We start from the raw sequence: 27,721 nt of genomic DNA, 5'->3' as shown, positions 1-27,721 counted from the left end.
GGACAAGTCTGTAGATTTTTTTTTAACATAGAAGGAGGAAGTTTATTTCTAGCTGGGCAGTATTCTGAGAGTGTTGTTTTCTAAGAATTTTATTTTTAAATGATGATGAGGACTAATAATTTTTAGAACCTCTGAGTCTCAGAAAGGTTAAGAGCAGGCCTGCCTTTATACATCTAACTAGTGATAAATGTCAGGGTTCAAACCTGAACTGGCTGATTAGTTGTTCTTTCTGCCGCAAAAGTGAAGTGGAAAGCAAGGCGGTAGTCACTGACTTTGTAAGTGAGCCTTGGTAAGAGAACATAAAGGCAGACTGGTAGATCTGTATAGTCATCCCTTGGTAACCTCAGGATATTGGTTCCAGAATCCCGCATGGACACCAAAATCTGCAGGTGCTCAAGTTATGAAATGGTGTTGTGGCTGGGCGCGGTAGCTCACATCTGTAATCCCAGCACTTTGGGAGGCTGAGGCGGGCGGCTCCCTTGAGGTCAGGGGTTTGAGACCAGCCTGGCCAACAGGGTGAAATGCTGTCTCTACTAAAAATACAAAAATTTGCCAGGTGTGGTGGCGGGCACCTGTCATCCCAGCTACTCGGAAGGCTGAAGCAGGAGAATCACTTGAACCCGGGAGCTGGAAGTTGCAGTGAGCCGAGATCACACCACTGCACTCCAGCCTGGGAGACAGAGACTGTCTCAAAAAAAAAAAAAAATGGTGTCGTATCTGCATATAATGTACACGCACCCTCCTGTTAAATCATCTCTAGATTACTGATAATACCTAATACAATGTAAATGCTATGTAAGTAGTTGTTATACTATATTACTCTTACTATTTTATTTTATTTTTTGAGATGGAGTTTTGCTCTTGTTGCCCAGGCTGGAGTGCAATGGCTGATCTTGGCTCACGGCAATCTCTGCCTCCTGAGTTCAAGTGATTCTTCTGCCTCAGCCCCCCAAGTAGCTGTGATTACAGGCATGTGCCACCACGCCTGGCTAATTTTGTATTTTTAGTAGAGACAGAGTTTCTCCATGTTGGTCAGGCTGGTCTCAAACTCCCGACCTCAGGTGATCTACCTGTCTCGGCCTCCCAAAGTGCTGGGATTACAGGCATGGGCCACCGCGCCCAGCCTATATTTTTAAATGTATGTCATGTTTTATTTTTATTTTTTATGTTTTTCGCATACTTTTGACCTGTTCTTGGTTGAATCTGTGTATGCGGAAGACTCTACTTCACTATGAGTATATTACCTAGATATTTAAACTTCTTAAAAAACTTATGAATGAATAAAAATATTCAATGTATTAGGAATATGAGGAAAAGTATAACAAGATCATTTTGTCTAACTTCTTTTTTTCTTTTTGAGACAGAGTCTCGCTCTGTCAGCCAGGCTGGAGTGCAGTGGTGTGATCTTGGCTCACTGCAGCCTTGACTTCCTGGGCTCAGATGATCCTCACACCTCAGCCTCCCAGGTAGCTGGGACTACAAGCATGCACCACCACACGCAGCTAATATTTGTATTTTTTGTAGAGATGGGGTTTCACCATGTAGCCCAGGCTGGTCTTGAACTCCTGGGCTCAAGCAATCCACTCACCTCAGTCTCCCAAAGTGCTATGACTATAGGCGTGAGCCACTGTGCCTGGCCATTTTGTATAACTTCAGCCTTTGCCTCTGACATTAAGGTCACCTAAAATTCTTAAGTAAAATAAGGATATTATAAACGGCCTAAAATGTTTCCTTTGTGATATTTAGTGATACAGTTTCTCTACATTCCTTAATCATTTCAAATAAATGTCAGTCATTATCTCATGTAGGGTTGATCACATTGCCTTTTTCCAGAGTAATTTTATTATGAAATATAATAATGAAAATGAAGGATTTTCTCTTTTTCTTTTTCTTTTTTTTTTTGAGATGGAGTTTCGTGCTTTCACCCAGGCTGGAGTGTAATGGTGTGATCTTGGCTCGCTGCAACCTCTTTCTCCCAGGTTCAAGTGGTTCTCCTGCCTCAGCCTCCTGAGTAGCTGGGATTACAGGCACCTGCCACCATGCCCGATTGATTTTTGTATTTTTAGTAGAGACGGGGTTTCACTGTGTTGACCAGGCTGGGCTCAAACTCCTGACCTCAGGTGATTCACCCACCTCGGCCTCCCAAAGTGCTAGGATTATAGGCATGAGCCATCGCGCCTTGCCAGTCGTAGCATTTTCAAGGCACAGGTTTATAGGTGTGTACTGTTTTGAAAAGCCTTAAGTATGAAAATCCCCAAATGCTTAGTAAATTGGAGGATTACATATATTCAATTAGAGAAGATTTCTTCATGTTCCAAAATAATAAATCATGGAATTTCTCTAAACAGGAGGGCATGACAACTCACGTGCATTTGGTAAGAGAAACTTTACAGTCTACCTGGGAAAATTGTCCTATGTAACCCAGTGCAAAGCCTCCAGAGTGATATGTATCAGAGAGTGATGCATGGCTAGCTAAACAGATCAGCTGTCCAAATCAATTATGTAACCAGGGGTTTGGGGATCAGATGGAAGAGCCACATTAGACTGGATGGTCAGAGGAGATCTCTCTGAAGAGGTGATATTTGAGCTAAAACCTGAATAGAATAAAGCCTGAACAAAGCTGAAGGAGCCAACCTTTTGGAGACCCACCAATAGGTCTTCAAAAGGCTGGGTCCTTCAGAGGAGCCCAGCCAATAAGGTCTCTCAGGTCAGAACAAGCTTGGTGGATCAAAGAACAGAAAAGCCAGACTGCCTGGAGTATAAGGCGTGTGTAGGAAGAGTGCTTCTACAATTAAGTTAAGAGATATAAACAAGGACCAGATTGAGTGGAACCATGGTAAGTGCATGTAAATTACCTCACTTGGAGCTTGAAAATTTTTAAAAATGCAATAAGTGGAAACTCTTATTTATTAGAGGTCATGTTATTCTTTTCTTCATAATCCTAATTTAACTTTTTTTTAAATAAGGATAACTTTATTCCTTATTCTACATTCAAATGAACACCTAGAAATTACATGTGAAATTTGAAGCTCATGTCGTCACTAAGCTTGTTAAATTTAAATTCTATTAAAAAACATAAGAAGTCTGGGAGTGGTGGCTCACACCTGTAATCCCAGCACTTTGGGAGGCTGAGGTGGGAGAATCACTTGAGCCCAGGAATTTGAGACCAGCCCAGCCAACAAAGTGAAACCTTGTCTCTACCAAAAAATTTAAAAAAATATATAGCCAGGCATGGTGGTGTGCACCTGTGGTCCCAGCTATTCAGGAGGCTGAGATGGGAGGATCGCTTGAGCCCAGGAGTTAGAGGCTTCAGTGAGCTGTGATCATGCCACTGTATTCCACCCTGGGTGACAGAATGAGACCCTGTCTGAAATAAATAAATAAAAAATGTAAGATGAATTTCCTAATCAAAAGGCAATAAAACTGGGTATTCATATAATACTTACTGTTGTACAAATTTTTAAAATTGTTTCTTGCCTAGATTTATGCTGAAAGGCTCTCTCACTCCATTTCTCAATCATGAGACCCCTCAGTCAAGAAAATATTTTCCTAAAATTCAATCAGTTTTTTGAGAACACATGAACACATAAAGGGGAACAACACACACTGGGGCCTTTTGGAGGATGGAGGGTGGGAAGAGGGAGAGGATCAGGAAAAATAGCTAAATAACTAATAGATACTAGGCTTAATACCTGAGTGATGAAATAATCTGTGCAGCAGACTCCCATGACACAAGTTTACCTGTGTAACAAACCTGCACTTGCACTACTGAACTTAAAATAAAAGTAAAAAAAATCCAGTTTTTGTCGTTTATCTTTAATCAATGTGGGATTTATTTTAGGCATTGTGTGGGTTAGAGATTACAGTAGGCTGAATAACAGCTCCCAAATATGTCCAAATTCTAATCCCTGAAAAATGTGAATGTTACCTTATATGGCAAATGTGACTTTACAGATACAATTAAGTTAAGGGTGCTGAGATGGAGAGATTATCCTGGATTAACTGGGTGGGCCTTAAATGTCATCACAAATGTCCTTAAAAAAGGAAGGCAGAAGGAGATTTGACAAAGAAGAGGAGGAGGCCATGTGAAGACAGAGCAGAGAGAGACCTGAAGATGTCATGCTGCCGCCCTGGAGATGGAGGAAGGGGCCTGGAGCCAAAGAGTGCAAGGAATGCAGCCCTAAAAGCTAGAAAAGGCAAGGAACAATTTCCCCCTAGAGCTTCTGGAGGGAGGGTCCTGCCCATACCTTAGACTGTATTCCTTGATTTTGAGCCTCTGGACTCCAGAACTGTAGGAATAAACTATGTTGTTTCAAACTATCTAGTTTGTAGTAATTTGTAACAGCAGTAATAGGAAATTAACACAGGGATGGAACCTAATTTTTGCCACATAGTTAACTAATTGTCCCAGTACCATTTATTGTATACTACATTATTTCCTAATAGGTCAGGAATATTAACTTTTTCATAATGTCAATGCCAACATATAACTGAGTCTGTTTCTATTCTATGCTACCAATCAATTTATTTACTCTTGGGTCAATACCAGACTTTTAAATTACAACAACTTTATAGTACATTTAAATGAGTGTTAGGGTGAGTCCAATATTCTTTTTTTTTTTTTTCCAAAAAATGTCTTGCTTTCAGCTGCATTTATTCTTCTAGATGAACTTTAGCATCAATTGGCCTAGTAAAACATTTTGAATTTTGATTGAAACTGCATTAAATATCTAGATTCATTCAAATATTTTTATTGAGAAACATAGACTCTCTTTTAGGTCTCTACCCCAACCCCTAACCCTTCGGTAAAATTTTATATTTTCATCACTTAGGACTTGTACATTTTTTAAGGTTGATTTCTTAAGGCTTACTTCTTTGTTGCTATGTGGAACAGGCTCTTTTTGAAGTTACATTGCTTTTTTTTTTTTTTTTTTTTTTGAGACAGGGTTTCACTCTGTCTCTCAGACTGGAGTACAGTGGGGCGATCTTGGCTCACTGCAGCCTCCGCCTCCCAGGCTCAAGCGATTCTCCTGCCTCAGCCTCCAGAGCTGGGATTACAGGCATGTGCCACAACCTCCCAGCTAATTTTTGTACTTTTAGTAGAGATGAGGTTTTACCATGTTGGCCAGGCTGGTCTTGAACTCCTGACCTCAAGTGATCCACCTGCCTTGGCCTCCCAAAGTGCTGGGATTACAGGCATGAGCCACTGCACCTGGCAGAAATTACATTTCTAATTAGATGCTATTGGCATGTAGGAATGCTATTGGATTTTGAATTTGGCCACTCTGCTGAATCCACTTAACATCTCTCAGACTTTCTAGTGAGACAGTATCCTTTATAAATATTATAATCTTTTCTCCTTTATACTGTTTGTTTTTCTTATTTATTTTTCTTGTTTTATTGCATTAATCAGAATCTATAGAACAGTGTTAAATGATGATGGTGTTAATAGGCATATTTACCTTTTTTCTGACTTTAGTTGGAATGCCTTTGATGTTTCACTATGAAATATGATGTGTGTTTTACTTTGTATATTTTGTGGAGGTATTTTAACATAATCTGTCATTTATCTATACCTGTATTAGTCCATTTTCACACTGCTACAAAGATACTACCTGAGACTGGGTAATTTATAAAGAAAAGAGGTTTAAATGACTCACAGTTTTGTATGGGTGGTGAGGCCTCAGGAAGCTTACAATCATGGCTTAAGGGGAAGCAGGCACCTTATTTCACAAGGTGGCAGGAGAGAGAGAGAGAGAGGAGAGATAGTGAAGGAGGAAGAGTCCCTTATAAAACCATCAGATCTTGTGAGAACTCACTCACTATCATGAGAACAGCATGGGGAAAACCACCCCCGTGATCCAATCACCTCTCTCCAGGTCCCTCTCTCGACACATGGAGATTATGGAGATTACAATTCAAGATGAGATTTGGGTGGGGACACAGAGCCAAACCATATCATTGCAGCCCTGCTCCTTCCCAAATCTTATGTCTTTTTAACATTTCAACCCAATCATGCCTTCCCAACTGTCCACCAAAGTCTTAACTCATTTCAGCATTAACTCAAAAGTCCAAGTCCAAATTCTTATCTGAGACAAGGCAAGTTCTTTCTGCCTATGAACCTGGAAAATCAAAAACAAAGGGAGTGGAGGCCCCATGCAAGTTCGACATTCAGTGGGGCAGCCATTAAATCTTAAAGCTCTAAAATCATCTCCTTTCACTCCAAGTCTCACATTCAGGACATGCTGATGCAAGGGGTGGGCTCCCATGGCCTTGGGAATCTCCTTCATTGGCTGGCATTGAGTGCCTGCAGCTTTTCCAGGTGCATGGTGCAAGCTGTAGGTGGATCTATCATTCTGGGGTCTGGAGGATGGTGGCTGTCTTCTCACAGCTCCACTAGGCAATGCCCCAGTGGGTACTCTGTGTGTAGGCTCCAACCCCACATTTCCTTTTTGCACTGCCCTAGCAGAAGTTCTCCATGAGGGCTCTGCCTCTGCAGCAGACTTCTGTATAGACATCCAGGCATTTCCACACATCCTCTGAAATCTAGGCAGAGGTTCCAAGGCCTCAATTCTTGACTTCTATGCACCCACAAGCCCAACACCACATGGAAGCTGCCAAGGCTTGGGGCTTACTTCCTTTGAAGAAACAGCCTAAACTGTACCTTGGCCCCTTTTAGCCATGGCTAGAGCTGGAGTGGCTGGGAAGCAGGGCACTAAGTCCTGAAGCTGCACAGAGCAGTGGGGCCATTTTTTCCTCCTGGGCCTCAGAGCCTGTGATGGGAGGAGCTGCTGTGAAGACCTCTGACATGCCCTGGAAACATTTTCCCCAGTGTCTTAACAATTAACATTTTGGCCTCTCATTACTTATGCAAATTTCTGCAGCAGCTTGAATTATTCCCCAGAAAATGGGTAAATGGGTTTTTCTTTTTTACCACATGGTGAGGCTGCGAATTTTCCAAACTTTTACGTTCTGTCACTTCTTGAACACTTTGCTGCTTAGAAATTTCTTTTGCCAGATACCCTAATCATCTCTCTCAAGTTCAAAGTTTCACACATCTCTATGGCAGGGGCAAAATGCCACTGGTCTCTTTGCTAAAGCATAGTAAGAGTGACTTTTGCTCCAGTTTCCAATAAATTCCTGATATAGTTTGGCTCTGTGTCTCCACCGAAATCTCATCTTGAATTATAATAATCCCCATGTGTTGTGGGAGGGACCCAGTGGGAGGTAATTGAATCATGGGGGCAGGTTTTTCCTCTGCTGTTGTGGTGATAGTGAATAAATCTCAAGAGATCTGATGGTTTTATAAAGGGGAGTTTCCCTGCAGGAGCTTTCTCTTGTCTGCCACCGTGTAAGATGTCCTTTTGTTCCTCCTTCATCTTCTGCCATGAATGATGCCTCCTGAGCTATGAGGAACTGTGAGTTCATTAAACTACTTTACAAATTACCCAGTCTCAGGTATGTCTTTATTAGCAGCATGAGAACAGACTAATATAGTTCCTCATCTGCATCTGAGACCACTTCACCCTGGACTTCATTGTCCACATCACTATCAGCATTTTGGTCAAAACCATTCAACAAATCTCTAGGGAGTTCCAAACTTTCCCATATCTTCCTGTCTTCTTCTGAGCCCTCCAAACTGTTCCAACCTCTGCGTGTTATCCAGTTTCAAAGCTGCTTCCACATTTTCAGGTTGTCTTTATAGCAGTGCCCCACTCTACTGGTACCAATTTACCATATTATTTTGTTTTCACACTGCTACAAAGATACTACCCTGGCCGGGCGCAGTGGCTCACGCTTGTAATCCCAGCACTTTGGGAGGCCGAGGCGAGCGGATCACGAGGTCAGGAGATCGAGACCACAGTGAAACCCCGTCTCCACTAAAAATACAAAAAATTAGCCGGGCGTGGTGGCGGGCATCTGTAGTCCCAGCTACTCGGAGAGGCTGAGGCAGGAGAATGGCGTGAACCCCAGAGGCGGAGCTTGCAGTGAGCCGAGATTGCGCCACTGCACTCCAGCCTGGGCAACAGAGCGAGACTCCGTCTCAAAAAAAAAAAAAAAAAAAAAAAAAAAAAAAAAAAAAAGATACTACCCTAGACTGGGTAATTTATAAGGAAAAGAGATTTAATTGACTCACAGTTCTGCATGGCTGGGGAGGCCTCAGGGAACTTACAATCATGGTGGAGGGGGAAGAAGGCACCTTCTTCACAAGGCGGCAGGAGAGAGAGAGAGAGTGAAGGGGGAAAAGCCCCTTATAAAACCATCAGATCTCATGAGAACTCACTCACTATCATGAGAACAGCATGGGGGAAACCACCCCCATGATCCAGTGACCTCCTACCAGATCCCTCCCAAGACACTTGGAGATTATGGGGTTTATGGGGTTTAAAATTTGAGATGAGATTTGGGTGGGGACACAGAGCCAAACCATATCAATATCTATTTACATATATATAATAATAATAAGAATATTTACTTTTATTTCTAGATTATTAATTTTTTCTTTAAATCAGAAGTGCTGATAAAATGTTATTAAATGATTTCCACTATCTATCATTATAAGTTTCTTAATGTTCAAAGATTCTTTTATCATATAACAAAACCTATTGGATTATTTTATGTTTTTCATTTAGCATTTGTTTAGTATTTAGATAGTTTATTGTTCTTTTTTGTATTTAATAAAATCAGTCCTACAGAATGAATTTGGAAGTGCTTTGTCTTTTTCTTTGCTAAGTTTAATAATAGTTTAAAATAACAGAAATAGTAAACTCCTTATAGGCCCAATAGAACTATATTAGTCTAGTCCCTTTTTGGTGGTAGATTTTTGGCAATGTTTCCAATTCTCTTCTGTAGTTATTTAGTTTATTCAGGTTTCCTGCAAATTTTTGAATCAAAATTTTTGTTGTTGTTGTTGTTTTTTGTTTTTTGAGACAGAGTCTCACTTCTTCGCCCAGGCTGGAGTGCAATGGCACCATCTCAGCTCACTGCAACTTCTGCCTCCCGGGTTTGAGCAATTCTTCTGCCTCAGCCTCCCCAGTAGCTGGGATTACATGCATGTACCACTACACCAAGCTAATTTTTGTATTTTTAGTAGAGACGGGGTTTCACCATGTTGGCCAGGCTGGTCTTGAACTCCTGATCTCAAGTGATCCGCCCACCTCGGCCTCCCAAAGTGCTGGGATTACAGCTGTCAGCCACTGTGCCCAGCCTTGAATCAATTTTTATAACATATTCTAGATAATAATGAGAAAATGTTAACATTCAGTATCTATAAAGTATGCCTACAAATCAATAAGATAAAAGATCCACTTAAAAATAAGCAAGTGACAAATGTGCATAATTAATAGAAGAAAAATTCAAATAGCCATTTGATGTGTACTTTAAATCTGTAACATTTAGGGTAACCATATACGCCTATTTCCCTGGCAGAGTCCTGGTTTACATGTATTTGTCCAGTAAAATTATGACTAGTATCACTTTTTGTCTCGAAAACTTCCTATTTGGGGCTGGGTGCGGTGGCTTACGTCTGTAATCCCAGCACTTTGGGAGGCCGAGGCGGGTGGATCGCTTGAAGTCAGAAGTTCGAGACCAGCCTGACTATTATGGTGAAACTCCATCTCTACTAAAAATATAAAATTAGCTGGGCGTGGTAGCGCATGCCTGTAATCCCAGCTACTTGGGAGGCTGAGGCATGAGAATCGCTTGATCCCAGGAGTCGGAGGTTTCAGTGAGCCGAGATCACGCCATTATACTCCAGCCTGGGCAACAAGAGCAAAACTCATCTAAAAAAAAAAACGCCTCCAGGTTCGCGTTCTACCTGGTAGAATCCCTTGACAATTTCAGTACCTGGCCGCCAGGGCTTTGGGTGTTAATGTCTGCCTGGACCGGAGGCACTGGGGAGAAGAGAGAGAAGGCGCTGAAACCCAGCCGAGAAGGCGGGCTGGGGGAAGGCACCCCGGGAAAGAGGTTTTCTCGGGTGCCAGCACCCGGAGAGAGCTACTCCGGGGCCAGGCAAGCATCCCGCCTAGGCTCCCTAGTGCATATTAGTGAGTGACACGACTGGCGCGTGAGGTGGTCCATTTTATTTTTGGTAGCTAGACGCCAATAGGACGCACCACTTCAGCTCCAAACGGGAACTGGTGGCCCCAAGATGTTTCCTTTTCTTTTTCATTTTTTTTTTGAGACAGGGTCTCGCTCTGTCGCCCAGGCTGGAATGCAGTGGCGAGATCTCAACTCATCGCTACCCCCTCCTTCTGGGTTCGAGTGATCCTCCCACCTCAGCCTCAGTAGCTGGGACTACAGACGCGCGCCACCACGCCGGCTAATTTTTATATTTTTTGCAGAGAAAGGGTCTCGCTATGTTGCTTAGGCTGGTCTCGAACTCTTGGCTTCAAGTGATCCGCCCGCCTCGGCCTCCCAAAGTGCCGGAATTACTGGCGTGAGCCACCGCGCCCGGTCTGCCCCCAAGATTTTCATTGCAAAGATGAATGGTCGCTTCTGTGCGGATCCTCCAAACCATCGTTAGGAGAGGCCTCCTTAAAGTCTAGGAGAAAAGTTGTTTGGGGCGGATATGAAGGCAAGGCAAAGCCGGATGGAGGAGAGTAGCCGAAACAAGCAAGAAAAGGAAAAGCGACCGTGATGGGTTTAGGAAAGGTGATCTGGCGTGCTAAATGGCGTTTTCCGGAGAAATCTGAAAACTGTTGCTTTACAGAAGTATAGCAAAGAGCTGTCCGGGCTCTGGAAACTCCTTAAGGGATCAAAATGGATGCAATGGGTATCTTTCTCCAACTACACCTCAAACGGGCCGGGAGCCGGGCAGTTAGCCACCCGCTCCCTCCCCTTTCGCAGCCCGGCTAGTAGCCGCTCAGCTACCTCTAAAGCCCGGAGCAGGAAAGTCCGCGCAGGCCTGGACTGCCCGGGTGGGAATCCAGCCGGCCTGCACACTGCGCATGCGCAGGGGGTGGACTGCCAGGTCGGCTCAGGGAGCCGTGACGAGTCCGGAAGCGCCTGCGCGCGCTCCTCGGTACGAGAACTAGTTTTGTTCCGTGCCCTCTGGACTGGAACCTTTTGGAGAGAACCCCCGGCAGGACCAACCCCGCACCCGCCAGCACCGCGGCAATGTCCAGCAACAGTTTTTCTTACAATGAGCAGTCCGGAGGAGGGGAGGCGACGGAGCTGGGTCAGGAGGCGACCTCAACCATTTCCCCCTCGGGGGCCTTCGGCCTCTTTAGCAGCGATTTGAAGAAGTGAGGAGAAAGGTTTGGGGTGCGGGGATGGGAGGGAGCAGCTGGGGACTCGGAGGAGTGGGCGCCGGGGTGGGCTCCCTGGAGAGAAGCGGGGTCGCCCTGAGATCTGAGCAGGGCAGGGCGGTAACGTGTCCCGCGGGTGGGTGGGTGGGGTTGATTGGCGGTGGTGGGAGTTGTGGGAGTTTGGGGCGAATGTGTGTAGGGGTCTCTAGTAGTTTTCAAACTTTAGTGAAAAGGAAACCACTTGGTGAGCTTAGATCCCACCCCTGAGGACACTGATTGAATTGGACTTGGACTGGGCTCAGGAGTCTGAATTTTGAGCATAGTCTTCTAGTTTATTTACCGTTCGCCGGATCAGACTTTGATACATTCCCTGGTTAGGGCGAAAGGAGTGTTTTGGTGAAGGTGAGAGTGCGAGTGTTACTTGTGGGAAGTTATTTTGTGACCCCGGAGTGTAGGAGCAGAGAGGTGGATTTAGGCTGTTTGAATGGACAAACTGGTTTATACCAGTGTTAATGTTCTTGGATTATGTCCTTTGCACTACAGACAAAAACACCAATCCAAAATAAGCATATGAATAGAAAATATTTTAAAACAGTGTTACTATGAACAAATCCTAAACTTTTACAGATTAATAATGTGAATTTTAAAAACGAATGTTAAACAAGGTGCACTTAGTTTTGTAAAAAGTATCACCGAGAAATGGAAAGAAATCCCAAGTTGTTTGGGGGGTGGGATGGTGGTATTGGGGTGGTGTTAGTGGTTACATTTACCAGAATTATTATTTTTACATTTCTCTTATTTTAAATCTTTCATTACTAAGCAATATGGTCACATAATTGTCGCTAAATTCATGTTAAATTAAGGTAGAATAGCTGTGCTGGAAGCTTTGCAGATATGTTAGAGGGTATAATTAAAATTTAAATTAAACGTTACTAACAATATTGGGTAGTCTAGAAAGTGCTACTACTTGAAATTGGGATTATATTTTGGCTGTATTGAGGATCAAAATCTCATATATAGCATGTAAGATACTATCTTTTCTTTTCCTTTTTCCCAGGTTAGAAAAGTTTAAGAGTAAGGTAACTGATTTCATTTTTCATTATATGCATTTGATGATCCATTGTTCTAGAGCAAGTACGGAGCTTGTTTCCTCTACTATTAACAAAATGTTTAGACTGAATTAACCTGTATATCGCCATCAATCTGTTTTGCAAATTAATTTACTTTTTTGGTTTGTGAACATCTAAGATGTTTTCTCTTAGATGTTTGTCAGATTTGGGGCCAGGCACGGCGGCTCACGCCTGTAATCCCAGCACTTTGGGAAGGTGAGGCGGGGGGATCGCTTGAGGCCAGGAGTTCGAGACCAGCCTGGCCAACATGGTGAAACCCCGTCTCTACTAAAAATACAAAAATTAGCCGGGCGTGGTGGCTCGTGCCTGTAATCCCAGCTACTCAGGAGGCTGAGGCAGGAGAATCGCTTGAACCCGGGAGGCGGAAGCTGCAGTGAGCCCAGATCCACGCCACAGCACTCAAACGTGGGCGACAGAGTGAGACTCTGTCTCAAAAAAAGAAAAAAAAAAAAGAAAAAGATTTTTGTCAAATTTGGACCTGATTTGGAAAAAAAAACAAAAAAAACTTATGGCTTTAACTGTGACCAGTGCTCTTGAGGTGACCTAACAGGTTGGATTTAAAATAAAAGTAGCTAATTGATTAGAGGTGGTATGTAATATATGCAAATAACCATGGTTGAATTGTGTTCCCCGAAAGATGTTTATTGAGTATTTGTGCACACCACTTTACATTTATTATCTCATTCAGTTTTCCTAACAACCCTGCAGGTTATTACCAGGTACTTCTCTGCTCCCATTTTACACGTGAGGAAATTGGAGCATGGTTGTTAACTTGCAAAAGGCCACAAAGGTAGAACATTGCACTGCCTGAATTTCAACTCAGGGGCTCTAATATTAGAGCCCATTCTCTCAAACGTTTAGGTGTGCTACTTACTACTTGATGAAATGTATGGCATTTTTAGTAGTGAGTGCATACAACTCACAAAAAGTTTAAAACTTTAAATAGTAGCTCCAAGTAGTACCGCTAGAGAAGCTTCCAGGGATTAGAAACATTTGACTATTGACCTGCAATCTAATGGAATTGTACAGAAACAAGGAGACCCCTGTTCTGGAAGTGGTCATTAAATCTCTCTTGAGTCCACATTTTCTCATTTATAAAACCGTACTATTACTTGCCTTTTAAAAAAATCTAATGACAAAATTTATGTAAAAAACTTAAGGCTTACCCTATTCCTCAGCTCTGGTTTTTAATGGTTTGCTCTGATGACATAGTTTCAAGTTTACAAAAAAGTTGCAACAATAACACAGGCTACCCTTTTGCAGATTTACCAATTTAAAAAAAAATTGCTACATTGCTTGCTTACTCTCTCTGTCATTCACTCTCCCCATGCATATTCAGGCACATATACGTATTCATGTTATTATGTCTTCTGAACCATTGGAGACTCAGTTGTACACATCATGTTCTTTTACAATTAAAATCTTAGTGTGTAATTTTTGAGAACAAAGATATTCTCTTATGCAACTACAGTGTTGATGTATTCAGGAAATTTAATGTCTATACAATCTGTAGTATGTGGTCTAATTTTATTGTTTGTTCCAATGAAGTGTTTTTTTTTCCCGAGCATTTTTTTCCTCAAGTACAGGATCCAGTCCAAGATAATATATTTAATTTAGTTGCCATGTCTCTTTAATCTTCTTTAATCTGGAATAGTTCCTTAGCCTTTTTTGTCTTTCATGACTTTGACATATCTGAGGATTGCAAAGCCTATTATTTTATTTTATGTTAATCAGTTTTTGGGTTTGCTGGTGTTTCCTCATGTTTAGGTTCAGGTTATGTATCCTTGGCCGGGATACTACCATAGGTGATGCGTGCTTCTCGAACTATTACATTTGGAGGCATAGAGTGTCCATCTTCATGTTAATTTTCCTAGGCACAGGGTTGTCCAGTTTCTCTGTTGTGTCATTTCTATTTTTTTTTTTTCAAATTATCTGTGGGGAGACACTGAGACCATGCAGATGTCTTGCTCTTTTTTAAATTGACCACTTCTGCATTTAACAACCATTGATCAATCTCCTGAACCTGTCTTTTCCACAATGGCTGCAAAATGGTAATGTTTCAGCTGCAACTCCCTCTACTGTTCTGCTCTTTGGCTTCTTGGCCTAGAGCTCTGTGTTCTCTGATCCTTCACTAACCATCTCAGTGATGCCTAGGTACTTCCTAGTCATAGTGTTATTGGTGATTTTTGTTTTCTGAACTTAATCTTATTTATCAGTATTATTTATCCTCTCCTCCCTTCAAACAGAACCAGAATTAGATGGCTTTATGAAAGTAGATCCTATACCTAATTTATTGGCTAAAAAGTGCTGTGTATTAAATTATTGGCTTCAAGATTTTTAATTTCTTTATTTAAAATGTAAATAACTTATTTTTGTATTCTTATTTTTTATTTTTTGAGACATGTCTTATTCTGTTGCCTAGGCTGGAGTGCAGTGGTGCCATCATGGCTCACTGCAGCCTCAACCTCCTGGGCTCAAGTGATCCTTCCCACCGCAGGCTTCCAAGTAGCTGGGACTACAGGTGCATGCCACCATGCTCAACTAATTTTTGTATTTATTGTAGAGATGGGGTCTTGCCAATGTGCCCAGGCTAGTCTTGAACTCCTGGGCTCAAGCAATCTGCCTGCCCCATCCTCCCAAAGTGCTGGAATTACAGGCGTGCACCACTGTGCCCGGCCCCTTCCTTCTTTTAAAAATGTTCTCAACTTTTATTGTTTCTGTTTGTTTCTAAGTTATTTTTCTTCATTTAAAAAAAACAAACTTCTTTTATCTTAACCAATTTAGGTATGTGTGTGTATAATTGAAAATAATTTTAATAATTCTATTATTGGATTAAACATTTAATTAGGAATTAATTTCTAGAAACAGACAAGACTAATTAATTTTTCTTAATTACAATAGTAAAGCTACTAAATCTGTAAATCTCTTTTCTTTTGAGAGCATCATGGTGTATTAGAAAGAACACTGAGGCTGGGAATGGTGGCCCCTGCCCGTAATCTTAGCATTTTGGGAGGCCCAGGCGGGAGGATTGCTTGAACCCAGGAGTTCCAGACTAGCCTGGGCAACATAGTGAGACCTTGTCTCTATAAATAAAAACGAGGAAAAAAACCTAAAAAACACTGGGCCCAGAGTCAGAAGACCTGGATTTAAGTTGATGTTTTCCACTTGTAATAGTGCTTCCTTGTTCAAGTTGGTGATCTCTTCAAGCCTCAGTTTCCTCATTTCTAGACAGGATGTGATAATACTTGCCTCTTTTGTGAGGATCTCGTAAGATGGTGTACTTCAAAGTGATTTCTAAACTAGGATATTAACTAACACTATTTGGGAAAGTTGGTGAAGACTTCACTGAGGTAGTGACACTTTAGATCTTAAAGCCTGAGGTTTTTGCCAGGTGGAGGAAAGATGGATTCTTTAGGCAGAGTATGTAGAAACCAGAAGATTTGCAAAAGAAAAATCATACTCAAATGAGATGGATATTTAGACATCACAGTTACGAATAGTAGGTAGTAAAGCATGGGAATGGATGAAATCACCCAGGGAAGACTTTTCTTGTTAGACGAGAAGGCAGTTTAGACAAAACCCAGGGGACACCAGGATATAAAGTATGAATGGAAGAACTAGAAAAAGAGACTGAGCTCAGAGGGGTGGGAAACCACAGGAAGGTTTAAAAAAGAAGATGCTAACAGGAAAATTAAAAGAAGGAAATGTTCAGCTATGTCAGGAGTTGTAGAGTAAGGGCAAATAGAATGAAGGCTGAAAAGAGGCCCTTGGGTTTAACAATTGAAAGGTGACTTTAGCAGCCAGTAACTTAGCAGTGCAGTACCTCCCGAACACGTTGAAAGGTAGCATTTTTACTCCCTGTTGAAATCGGGGTGGGCTTTTCACTTGCTTAGATTCAAAGAGCTAATTTAGATCCAAGCAAAGGACTGCATGCTTTCCTGTAGTCAGTAATACAACCCAGTGTATTTGGATTGCATCAATAAAGCCTGACTTATTTTTATTTATTTATTTATTTATTTTGAGACGGAGTCTTGCTCTGTCACCCAGGCTGGAGTGCAGTGGTGCGATCTCGGCTCACTGCAAGCTCTGCCTTCTGGGTTCACGCCATTCTCCTGCCTGAGCCTCTCCGAGTAGCTGGGACTACAGGCGCCCGCCACCACGCCCGGCAAATTTTTTTGTGTGTTTTTACTACAGACGGGGTTTCACCGTGGTCTCGATCTCCTGACCTCGTGATCCGCCCGCCTCGGCCTCCCAAAGTGCTGGGATTACAAGCGTGAGCCACCGCGCCCGGCCCTGACTTATTTTTTAACTTAAATTTTATTCATTGTCAACTTTATAATATCAAACATGAAAATTCTATCACATTCTTTCTTAACCTTTAATATCAGTGATTCTCAGGAGAGTCCAGTAGGAAGATTACATGTATCTGTGGTTTGTATGCAATTATAGCAACTCTGACTTTATCTCCACTACTTTTTGTATCTTTCAGGAAGGCATATAGAAATGCAGCTGAGTGAGATTCATTTACTTAAAGGGATGTTACTGAATATACTTTATTAAAAATACAATTTTATTAATAGTAACACATTATATTTGACATACCTCAGAGAGTCATTGTGTCTCACTGTGGGGTTCTAAACTTATTTGTGTTTAAGTCCATTTTTAATTAATAATTTTAACTAGTGTCTGTACCATATTTTTGGGTGTTTTTTTTCATTTAACATTTTTTCACAGTCTAGCTGTTTAGAGCTTGCTCTACTTTCTTTTTGCTTATCCTAGTATTGCTCATTTAAACTTTATCTCATTGTGTATTTTCAGTTTATGTAGTTGCTCAGTGAATATTTCTTAAATATTTATATAGATAAATCGTTCACACATTCTGCTCGTGTTAAAGACTATGATTTGTGTGAAGGTGCCTCGCAAAGTGTTTGGCTCATAATTTTGCTTAATAAAATATTTTCAGATCCTTTTACTCAATTCAGTGATTTAGATTCCATTAACATTTGCTCTCTCATTAGCCAGTGTTAAAAAATGAAGCATGACTGATTCAGTGGACCCTATACAGAAGGAAACCCTCATCTGGTATCACCATTGTATTGTATTACAGCATCACCCTGAAGTTAATTTTGTGTAGGTTCAAAACAACCATTTTCTCCATGGGATTGCTTGGGTCTTTGCTGTGGTTAGGGTTAACTGACTCGGAATTGTCATGTAGGTATGGAATGAACTTTACAATCAGGATTTTTAGTCTTTATCCCAGTCTTCAAAGGCATCGTTACCTCCAAATCTTGGATTATTCCATATGTATGGTTCATTCCTCTGTGATTTCACCGTAAAAATATATAACAATTATAAGATCTTTATCTTGTTTTTAAGAAACTCAGACTTTATTTGGAGAGATAAGGCTAATGTGAACTAACCGTCAGTAATTCAAGTATACAATTAGTGTTAAATTTTGTAATTCAGCTTTTCAGTGTGACATACCTATTGAAAATTGTTATAAGCCTTTGTTTGCATAAACAGTGATTTACTGAAGAAAATGGAAATGCTGGAATTTTGAAATGTTAAGGACATTTTAGTTGGAGACATTGAAAATGTTGGTGCCCTGAGTCATAAGCGTGACATGAAGAGGCACGGGCTCCTTCCTCATTGTGAATTCCTTTCTCTTGTGCCCAGGAGTTCAGGGTTGCTGCTATGAAAATGTGCTTCAGTCATGATTTTGTTAGCCTACTGTTATACATCTGATCATCTTTAAGTTCTGAAGATTTAAATCTCTTGTGTTCTAATAATTCCAGTTTTGATAACTGATCTGTCTTGTTAATTATGTTTAGCTAATTGAAATTTATGGTCGTTAGATCTGGTACCAGAGCTGTTAACATATTTGCTTGCTATATATGTAAACTGGATCCTACTTTTTTTTTTTTTTTTTAACTAGGGCTACATTAAGTTATTAGGAAATTTTAGTATTTTATTGATTTTTCACTAAATTTCAGCATTTGTTCCAAGGTGACTAAAAACAAAAGAAGAAACTGTATACTAGTATCTGCAGTGCATTCCTAGCAGCTGAACTGGTTGTTTTTGTCTTCATAAAAATAAGACCGTTAGTTTTACAAAGGGCCAACTATTCAAATTAAGGATTGTCATTTCAGTGGTGCAGTAGGGTTCCATTTATGATTTAATTCTTGAAATATATTTCAAATTAAATAAGATTTTACTACAATGAATAGAAATTTGATGAAATACTGCCTGTAAACAGAGTCTTACTTTCCAACAGATTATAAAACCTTTCATCTTACTTTGCTTTGCTTGCATATCTCCTTGAAGGAGAGTCAGTTCTGACTTCTACATTTTGCCTTAATAAATATTCAAGAAAATATTCTTTCTTGACAGTAGGATATGTTATTTTTAAAATCACTGATATGGTAAAATTTGAGGAGAAAAATCTGAAAATTAAATTTCAAGCCTTACCATTAAATCATAAGATGCGAGATTTTATGTTATTTAAAAAAAATATTTAGTATTTGGAGCAACATTACCAGAGCTGAATGATTAAAGCACATGAAAAAGACAGACAGATGGTTGGTTGAAATGTTCTTTTTTGCTGCATGAAAAGTTATAAATGCTCATAGAATGACAAATGTATTATAGTGAAATAATTTGACAGTATTGCACTTGTGTATATAAATGAACTACTGACAGAAACAAATTGCCTGCAGTCCAAATTCAAAATTTAAAATGAAGAGCTTAAAGTAGAATAATCAAGAAGGAAATGATTTTCCTCTATTTCATATTATTATGAATAACGTTGGTTCGTGTATTTAGAGAAGGCTTATTTAGCATATCAGCTGGAAAGACTTAATAGATCTACAGAAGTGAACAGTTTATAGCCAATATCTGTTTATTGATGGACTGATTATTTATATTGCTGATAGGAACCAACCTAATTAGAAGTCCACTGTCTTTAATTCAGCTGGGTGAGTTGGCATGGTAGCTGGACAAATGAGAGAAGAATGAATAAGGCCCTGTCTCAGTTTGTTTTGTGCTGCTATAACAAAAAACCTGAGACTGGGTACTTTCTAAAGAATAGAATTTTATTTCCCACGTTTTTGGAGGCCAGGAAGCCCAAGATTGAGTCACAGGCAGGTTTAGTTTCCTGGTGAGGGCTGCTCCTTGCTTCTAAGATGGTCCTTTGTTGCTGCATCCTCTAGAGGGGAGTAATGCTGTGTCCTCACTGGGCAGAAGGTGGAAGGGCAAGAGAATGGAAGACTGTGAAGCCTCTTTTGCAAGGGCCTTAATCTCATTCGTGAAGGGAGGAGCCCTCATGACTAAATCTTAAAGGCCCCACCTCTTAATGCCATCAAATTGGCCATTAAGTTTGAACATCTGAATTTTGGAGGGAACACATTGAAACCATAGTAGGGTGGTTCCAAAATCACAGGTTGGCAGAGCTAGGCATCACCCGGCTTTATTCTTGGAATGGGTTTTCTGTAAGTTTTTTAAAGCCTAGGCTGAGAATGTGGTCAAGAAGGATGTGGGGAAAATTAATTAGTAAAATATGAGGGCAGAGAGATAAGGGGCAGAGTGGAAGGTAGAGACCTGATTGTGTAGGGCCTTGTAAAATCGTTGTAAGGTCTTTGATTTTACTCTGAGTGAGAAGGGATGCCATTTGGAGAGTTTTGAGCAGAGGGGTGAAATGATTGTTTACCCTTTAAAGGGACATTTGGCCTCTTGAACTAGGAGTGGACTGCAGATTTGAGGCAAGGACCAGCAAGGAGACTATTACAGTAATTCAGGCAAGAGAAGGTGATTAGATTGGTGGTAGTGGAGAGAAGTGGGTGAGTTATGGATATATTTGAAAGGTAGAGCCAATGAGATTTGCTGATAGTTTGGATGTGATATGTGTGTGGGAGAAAAGATACCAAGGGTGGATACAAAGTTTTTTGCCTACACAGCTCAAAGTCTGGAATAGCTGTCAACTAAAATGAAGAATATTGTGCAAAGAGGAGTTTTTTTTTTTTTTTTAAAGGGGGAAGGGGACCAAGAGCTTGTGCATGTTAAGTTTGAGATGCGATTAGGCATCCATGTGGAGATACTAAAAATAGGCAGTTGGATATCAGAGTCTGGAGCTTAGAGGAGGAGTCAGGCTAGAAGTATAAATTTGGGAGTCATCAGGTATCATGGGATTGGATGAGACACTGAGGAAGTGAATGTAGAAATAGGTCAGAGTCAGTCAGTCCTGGGACATTCCTGGAGTAATTGTGTCAAATAATACAAATAGGTCAAGTAAGATGATTACTGAGAAGGGAGTTTTGGATTTGTCACTGGGCGGACTTTGGTGACCTTGACAAGCAGTTTAGGTGCACTGGTGGGGCTGAAAGCCTCATGAGTGGGCTCAAGAGAGAAGGAAGAAGAAGAATTGTAGTTAGTATTTTTTTTTTTTTTTTTTTTTGAGACAGAATCTTGCTCTGTCGCCCAGGCTGGAGTGCAGTGGCGCGATCTCTGCTTACTGCAAGCTCCGCCTCCCGAGTTCACGCCATTCTCCTGCCTCAGCCTCCCGAGTAGCTGGGACTACAGGCACCCGCCACCACGCCTGGCTAATTTTTTTTGTATTTTTAGTAGAGACGGGGTTTCACCGTGTTAGCCAGGATGGTCTCCATCTCCTGACCTCGTGATCTGCCCGCCTCGGCCTCCCAAAGTGCTGGGATTACAGGCCTGAGCCACCGTGCCTGGCCATTAGCATATTTTTAAGTATAGAAGAGCAGAGAAATGGAGCAGTACTTGGAGAGGAATGTTATGTCAAGGAATTTTTCCTTAAGGTAGGAGAAACTGTATTATCTTGTTTGCTGATAGAACCAACTGATATGGACGAGAGAAAATAGACGATGCAGTAGAGAGAAGGAAAATTGCTGGAGAATTGCTGATATCCCCTTTTCCTTCTAGAAAACTTAGCAGATACAGGTTAGCTGAAAAATAACGACCCTAATTTCAACATCCAGAAGAAATTGGTTAATATAGTATATATCTTTTAGCCTTTTTTCTTTTGCATATATTTATATGTGTGTGTGTATATCATGTGTTTTTAGAGCAAAGCTATATGCTTTTATAATATGACATTATAATTTGCTTGTTTCATTTACCAATGCATGGAGCCTGCTCATTTCTTAAAATGACAGTCCTTTTAGGACAAACTGCGGTTAAATTACTATCTATTAGCTATTAGGAAAGTAAACAACTAAGGTATACAAATGAGGTTATGTAGCTAGCTCCACTAAAGTATTTAAATAGTATCTTATGTAGAATGGACCTTATTAATTATTAACTACATAAATAGAATAACCTTGCAAAAGAATGAATACTAATGATGTTAGATAGTAGCACTGATGAGGACTTTCCACACATACCTGTGTATACCAGGCAGACAGAAGAACATATACCTAGGTTTAGAGCTGTAATGTTCAATATAGTAGCCACTAGCCAAATGTAGCTATTTAAATTTAATTTAATTAAATTTAATTTCTCAGCCACTCTAGCCACATTTCATGTATGTCATGTAGCTAGCAGTTACTATATTGGATAATGCAGAACATTCTATTGGATACTGCTGGTTTAGAGGCAAGGATTTATGGCTTTCTTAGGGAACAAGAAACAATTCAGTATGGCAAGAGCACATAGTTGGGAGGAAATGAGGGACTGACTGGTGAAAGATGGTTAGGGGGTAATCAGAGTCTGTATTATGAAGAGTTTTGCATACCATGCTCAGAAATTTGGATTTTATCATGAAGGTTTGCACAGTAAGGAGTACTAAAGTATAGGAGCAACATAAAATGATTTATTTTTTAAAAAGATCACCTTGGCTACACCAGTGTTTTTGGATTGGACAAGTATGTGAATGATGCTAGAATCCTGTGATACTGGGAACACAGATGGATATTGTAAGTTTGGATTGAGGAGGGTAAGTGTTGAGGTCCATTTTGGATCTGCTGAATTTGAATTGATAGTTAGGCATTCATTGAGCAGTTAGATAGATAGATAAGGTATTCAAGACAGATACCTGGGCTGGTGATGTAGATTTGGGAGTCATTAGTTGATGACATTGTAGTTGGAGCCATTGAGTGGAAAGTGTATGTGCGGCATGTGAGGAGAAGGCCAGTGAGGAATCTTAGTACAGTCTGCATTGAAGAGAGTAGGAGAATTGGAACTTACTTAGAAAACTAAGAAGGGAGAATTCAGTTTGGGGAAACCACGAAAGTTGATTGTATAAGTTTTTGAATTGTGTTTAAGGTATAAGAAAAGGGGAAACTTACTTCCTACTTCGTAGGAGGAAGATGGCCAATAAATGGTTTATTGTGTGGTTTGTTGAGACAGTGTGGTATGACGGTTAGACACACCCACTCTGGGACTATTCCTGGGTGTGAAAATGTGGCACAGAGTTAATAAATGGTACTTGGACAGTTTATTTTACAACTCTTTGCCCTTGGTTTTCTTATCTGTAAAATGGGGATGAGGATGATAATGTACCTACACTCATTGACTAGTTGTGAGGATTAAAAGATTTAACATATATAAATAGTGCCTGGTACATAATAAACATAGTAATTATGATAACCATTATAACACCATTAAAGTCAGTTAAAGTTTTGTTTTCATTTTTGCTTTTTGGTTTTAAGAGACACAATCTCTTTCTGTGCCCCAGGCTGGAGTGCAGTGGCCCTATCATGGCTTACTCCTGGGCTCAAGTGATCCTTCTGCCTCAGCCTCCTGAGTAGCTGGGACTGCAGACATGTATCACCATGCCTAGCTATTTTTTTTTTTTTTTTTTGGTAGAGACAAAGTCTTACTATGTTGCCCACGCTGGTCTTGAACTCCTGGGCTCAAGCCATCCTCCTGCCTCGGCCTCCCAAAGTGCTAGGAGTACAGGCATGAGCCACCATGCCTGGCCTGTTTTATTTTTAATATGATGTACTTTTTTTAAGCTATTATAATTTTAGAATTATTGTTAATTTTCACATTAACCATTGCTTTATGTTTTTAATTTTCAAATTTTCATCAAACTTCAGTTTTTCAGATTATATTTCACAAGCGTTTGAAACAACTAAATATATTTACTTTTAATGGGAAAAACTGCAGTTACTTTTGCACCAGCTTAATACAAAGTACCTTTAATGTGCACCACATAAAAATAAATGAAATTAATAAGCACTGATTCTTCTATGTGATTCTGAAGGATTTGGGAACAATGATTATAGTACAAAGGAGTAAAATGTGTATTTGTTTTAAACTTTTTTTTTCTTCAATTTTCAGTCTCCTTTTGTATCCTATGGCTTTGAAGCTATTCTTGAAGAAGCAGCCTATTTCTCATTTTTCCTAAAAGAAGACAGGCTTATGTATGTTTTGCTTTAACAGAAATAAAAAGAGGAGGGGCTAAGTGGTCAGCAGTGCCAGCTGCTGGTGTGGAATCAAGTAAAATGGTTGTTGGTGACCTTGGTGGTGGTGACAGCAGTGTCAAGGGAAGTTGAGTGTGGAAATCAGATGTCAGTCCATTGGTGGATGGGCGAGAAGTGAGTAAAAGAAGATCACTTCTCCGAAGAACTTTGGCTTTCAGGTGGAGGAGAAAGGATGGTTATTACAGGCAGACATGGAGTCTAATGAGCTTTTTTTTCTTTTAGAGTAGTTTCTCTTTTACTTTGAATTATGGTAAAATACACCTGAATAACTTTATCATCCTAACCATTTTTTCCCCTATTTGACAAGGTATCAAGCAACCTAACCATTGTTGAGTGTACAGTTCAGTGGCATTAAATATATTCATATTGTTAGGCAATCGTTACCATCATCCCTCTCCAGAACTCTTTTTGTATGCACCACTGAAACTCTGTACCCATTAAATAAATCCCTGTTTTCTCCTCCCTCCTATTCCTACATACACACAGAGTCCCATCTATTTTGATACTTTGTATATTACTTAAATAATTTTGGATGATAGTGACTGCAAATGATTTTTTTCTTAGCATTGTTAGTATTGTAAAACTGTTTTTCATTCATGTAGCAAACCTATAAAAAAAGTTTCAATATAGTTTGGTCAATAGGATATGTTTATGTTTCAAAAATGTAAAACTACACGTGGAAATAAGTTAGTCATTTAAAAATAAATTATAATGGGATAATTAACTATAGATGAGAATTTTTTTTTTTTTTTTTTGAGACAGTTTTGGTCTTGTTGCCCAGGCTGGAGTGCAGTGGCATGATCTTGGCTCACTGCAATCTCTGCCTCCTACGTTCAAGCGATTCTCCTGCCTCAGCTTCCCGAGTGGCTGGGATTACAGGCATGCACTACCATGCCCGGCTGGTTTTGTGCTTTTAGTAGAGATAGGGTTTTGCCATGTTGGTCAGGGTAGTCTCGAGCTCCTGATCTCAGGTGATCCACCTGCCTTGGACTCCCAAAGTGCTGGAATTACAGGCGCGAGCCACTGTGCCTGGCTGAGAATTGTTTTTCAGTGATAGCATACTTTAAAATAATCACATGAAACTTAAGTGATTTGCACTTTTAGATTCTATTCCTGTCAAGTACAAATTTGTAGGACTTTTTTTCTGTTTCTCGTTCTACATAGCCTTCATCAGGAAACTTGGTGGGACCCTGTGACTTTAAAAAAATTGTGGTAAAAAACACATAACATTAAATTTACTATCTTAACCATTTTTGAGTGTACAATTAAGTAGTGTTAACTATATTCACATTGTTGTGCTACAGATGTCTAGAACTGTTTCATCTGCAATACTGCCCTGTGACTTTTTAAAAACTAATTTTTTTACTGAGATTTCCAAGTGCTTCAGGGACAAAGGTAGACATTGCATATTGGTTTCCTGAATTCCCTACACAGAATGCTGGTCCAAACTCATCAGATGGAAAACTTGCCTTCTGTGGCCTTGGAAAGTTGTTGTTGTTTTTTTAAAGAATTTAAAAATTAATCTAGCTTTGAGCTGGCATATCTTATTAACACAGTTGTAGAAAACTTATATTTCCTCTACTATAGTTCATGAATTTCTTGGAGGAAAATCTAATACTAATACTCAAACTTAATGCACAAACGGATTCTTTGGCATGTTTGTGTGTATGCCCATCTGTTACTGTGGCACCATGCCTATTATTACTGTGGCATGCCAATAGCAGTGAGCCATGTGAGCCAACAAAGATGAATTGTTTGGACGGAATACACTATTCTGTAATACTAATTAATTTTGAGCTGATGAATCTACATGAGATAATGTTAACCAAATACAGTCAAAGTAATGTCAGTGAAAATAAAATTTATTTTGACTTACACAGAAGTGTATCACAGATGTTTTAGACTACCATTGAGAATAATTAGGATCAGTGTTTACTATGGTTCTACTGATCAGTTTTCTTTTCATAAAAATTTTGAGTTTAAAAGAAAAGTTCTTCTTGTGATTATAGATTAAGTAGGAAGGGGGATGACACTCCAGGTTATGGATTTTATACCTTTTATAAGGTATTAGTTTATAGTTCTTGAAATATATTCTTTTTTTTTTGTAGTCATCTATTTAATTAGGTTCTTAAGACATTTAGAACACCAATTTGTGAGGATAAATTCCATTCATCAGGGCAAACACAGATCGCAGGTAGCCCTGGAGCTGAGGAATAGCTTTGATTTTTGGTAAAATTTGTGAGTCCACAGCTTTCTGATCAATCTTGCGCTGCTCCATAATCTCATATTTCTCTTTTTCTGTGTCGAAGATCTCACCTTCCTGGTGTCTGGGCTTCCGCAGCTGCTTCTTCTTGAAGTAAGCATCAGTAAGATGTTTTGGGATTTTTACATTGCTGATATCGATTTTGGTTGAGGTGGCAATGACAAATTTCTGGTGTGTTCTTCGTAGAGGAACTCGATTGAGGACCAGAGGTCCAGTCACAAGTAACAAGCCACTAGCCAGCTGCTTCAGGAAAATCACCCTCTTGCCCCTGTGGTGTCCAGTGAGGATAATCAGAATGGTCCTGGGAGTGATGCTGGCTCGCAGTTTTCTCACATGCTGACTGAAGCGTTTTTTGCCGTGGCTCAACAGCCTTCGAGGCACATCTTCAGTAGGATAATATCTAGGCATTTTGCGGAGTTTAACCACCTGGGTACCGCGGTGCTTGTCACCACCAACTGGTTTTGTTACAGTTGCAAGAACCTTCTTCTTTTTCTTTTCAACCTTGGATTTAGTGGCTAAGTACTTCCTCTTGTACATGGCCTTTCTGAAATACATGGCAGATTGGGAATACCTGCCAATTCCTCTGACAAGGACAGGGTTGCGGCTGCAATGGGGCTTCCCCTTCTTGGGCTTTTTAGCCTTGAGGTTACCCTTTTTCACCTTGCCACCAGCATCAGCCTTCTTGGCTTCGTGTTTCTTCTCTTTAGTATCTTCTCAACTTCTTCACCCGCCATCTTGCAAGATGGGAAAGAGCGAAATATATTCTTTTTTTTTTTTTTTTTTTGAGACAGAGTCTCACTCTGTCGCCCAGGCTGGAGTGCAGTGGCACGATCTCGGCTCACTGCAGCCTCAACCTCCTGGTGTGATCCTCCCACTTCAGCCTCCTGAGTAGCTGGGCCCACAGGTGTACACCACCATGCCTGGCTAATATAGATATATATATTTAAGTCATATATATATATTTAAGTCATATATATATGTCATATATATATTTAAGTCCTATATATATATATTTAAGTCCTATATATATTTTTTAAGTCATATATATATACACACACACACCTATATATACATATATAGGACTTAATATATAATATATATAAATTTTATATACTATATTAAAAAATATATTTTTCTTTTGTAGAGATTAGGTCTCCCTATGTTGCCCAGGCTGTTCTTGAACTCCTGGGCTCAAGCGATCCTCCTGCCTCTGCATCCCAAAGTCTTGGGATTGCAGGCATGAATCACAGTGCCCGGCCATTGAAATATATTCTTAATATAGTCAGCTTTATAGCAGAAATTGACAGCGTAGTATGGTGAATAGGAAGAATGTTGAATTTCAAAACAAGATTGAAATTTAATTCCTTGCTTTGCCATTCCCTGATTTTATGATGATATACATAAAAGGCATGTGATTTTAGAATTTCTCACATGCTGTATAATCTTGTACTTATGTTACCTTTATATATTCTGAGCCTTGGTTTACTCATCTATTAAATGGGAACAATAATAGCTACACACGCTTCATAGAGACTTTGTGATACTAAAATAAGACAGTGTTATAAGCTTCAGAAAATACCACTACCATGTGGCTAAATAAGTTAATAATATGTTATTAACACAAGACATGTTAGT

The 27,721-nt window shown here is 40.1% G+C and overlaps 1 protein-coding gene and 1 pseudogene across 6 annotated transcripts in view; one reads left to right on the top strand and one right to left on the bottom strand.

The window, feature by feature from the left end:
- Positions 1–9,846: 9,846 nt before the first annotated feature.
- Positions 9,847–27,721, top strand: part of AP3B1 (adaptor related protein complex 3 subunit beta 1) — a 290,306-nt gene continuing 272,431 nt past the window's right edge. For 2 of the 6 annotated variants that reach the window (XM_055299190.2, XM_055299191.2), the window contains exon 1: positions 10,941–11,246. In XM_055299190.2, the coding sequence (XP_055155165.1) occupies positions 11,119–11,246 (128 nt within the window). In that variant the 5' untranslated portion in view covers positions 10,941–11,118. Of the gene's footprint in view, positions 11,247–27,721 lie in introns of all 6 variants that reach the window. The other 4 variants (XM_055299187.2, XM_063612139.1, XM_063612140.1 and 1 more) reach the window with 4 other exon arrangements.
- LOC129493251 (large ribosomal subunit protein eL6-like) lies at positions 20,814–26,820 on the bottom strand (annotated as a pseudogene).

The sequence above is a fragment of the Symphalangus syndactylus genome, chromosome 11, assembly GCF_028878055.3.
Source record: "Symphalangus syndactylus isolate Jambi chromosome 11, NHGRI_mSymSyn1-v2.1_pri, whole genome shotgun sequence".
NCBI lineage: Eukaryota > Metazoa > Chordata > Mammalia > Primates > Hylobatidae > Symphalangus > Symphalangus syndactylus.
Note: the sequence above shows the minus strand (reverse complement) of the source record. Positions and strands in the feature narration are given on the sequence as shown.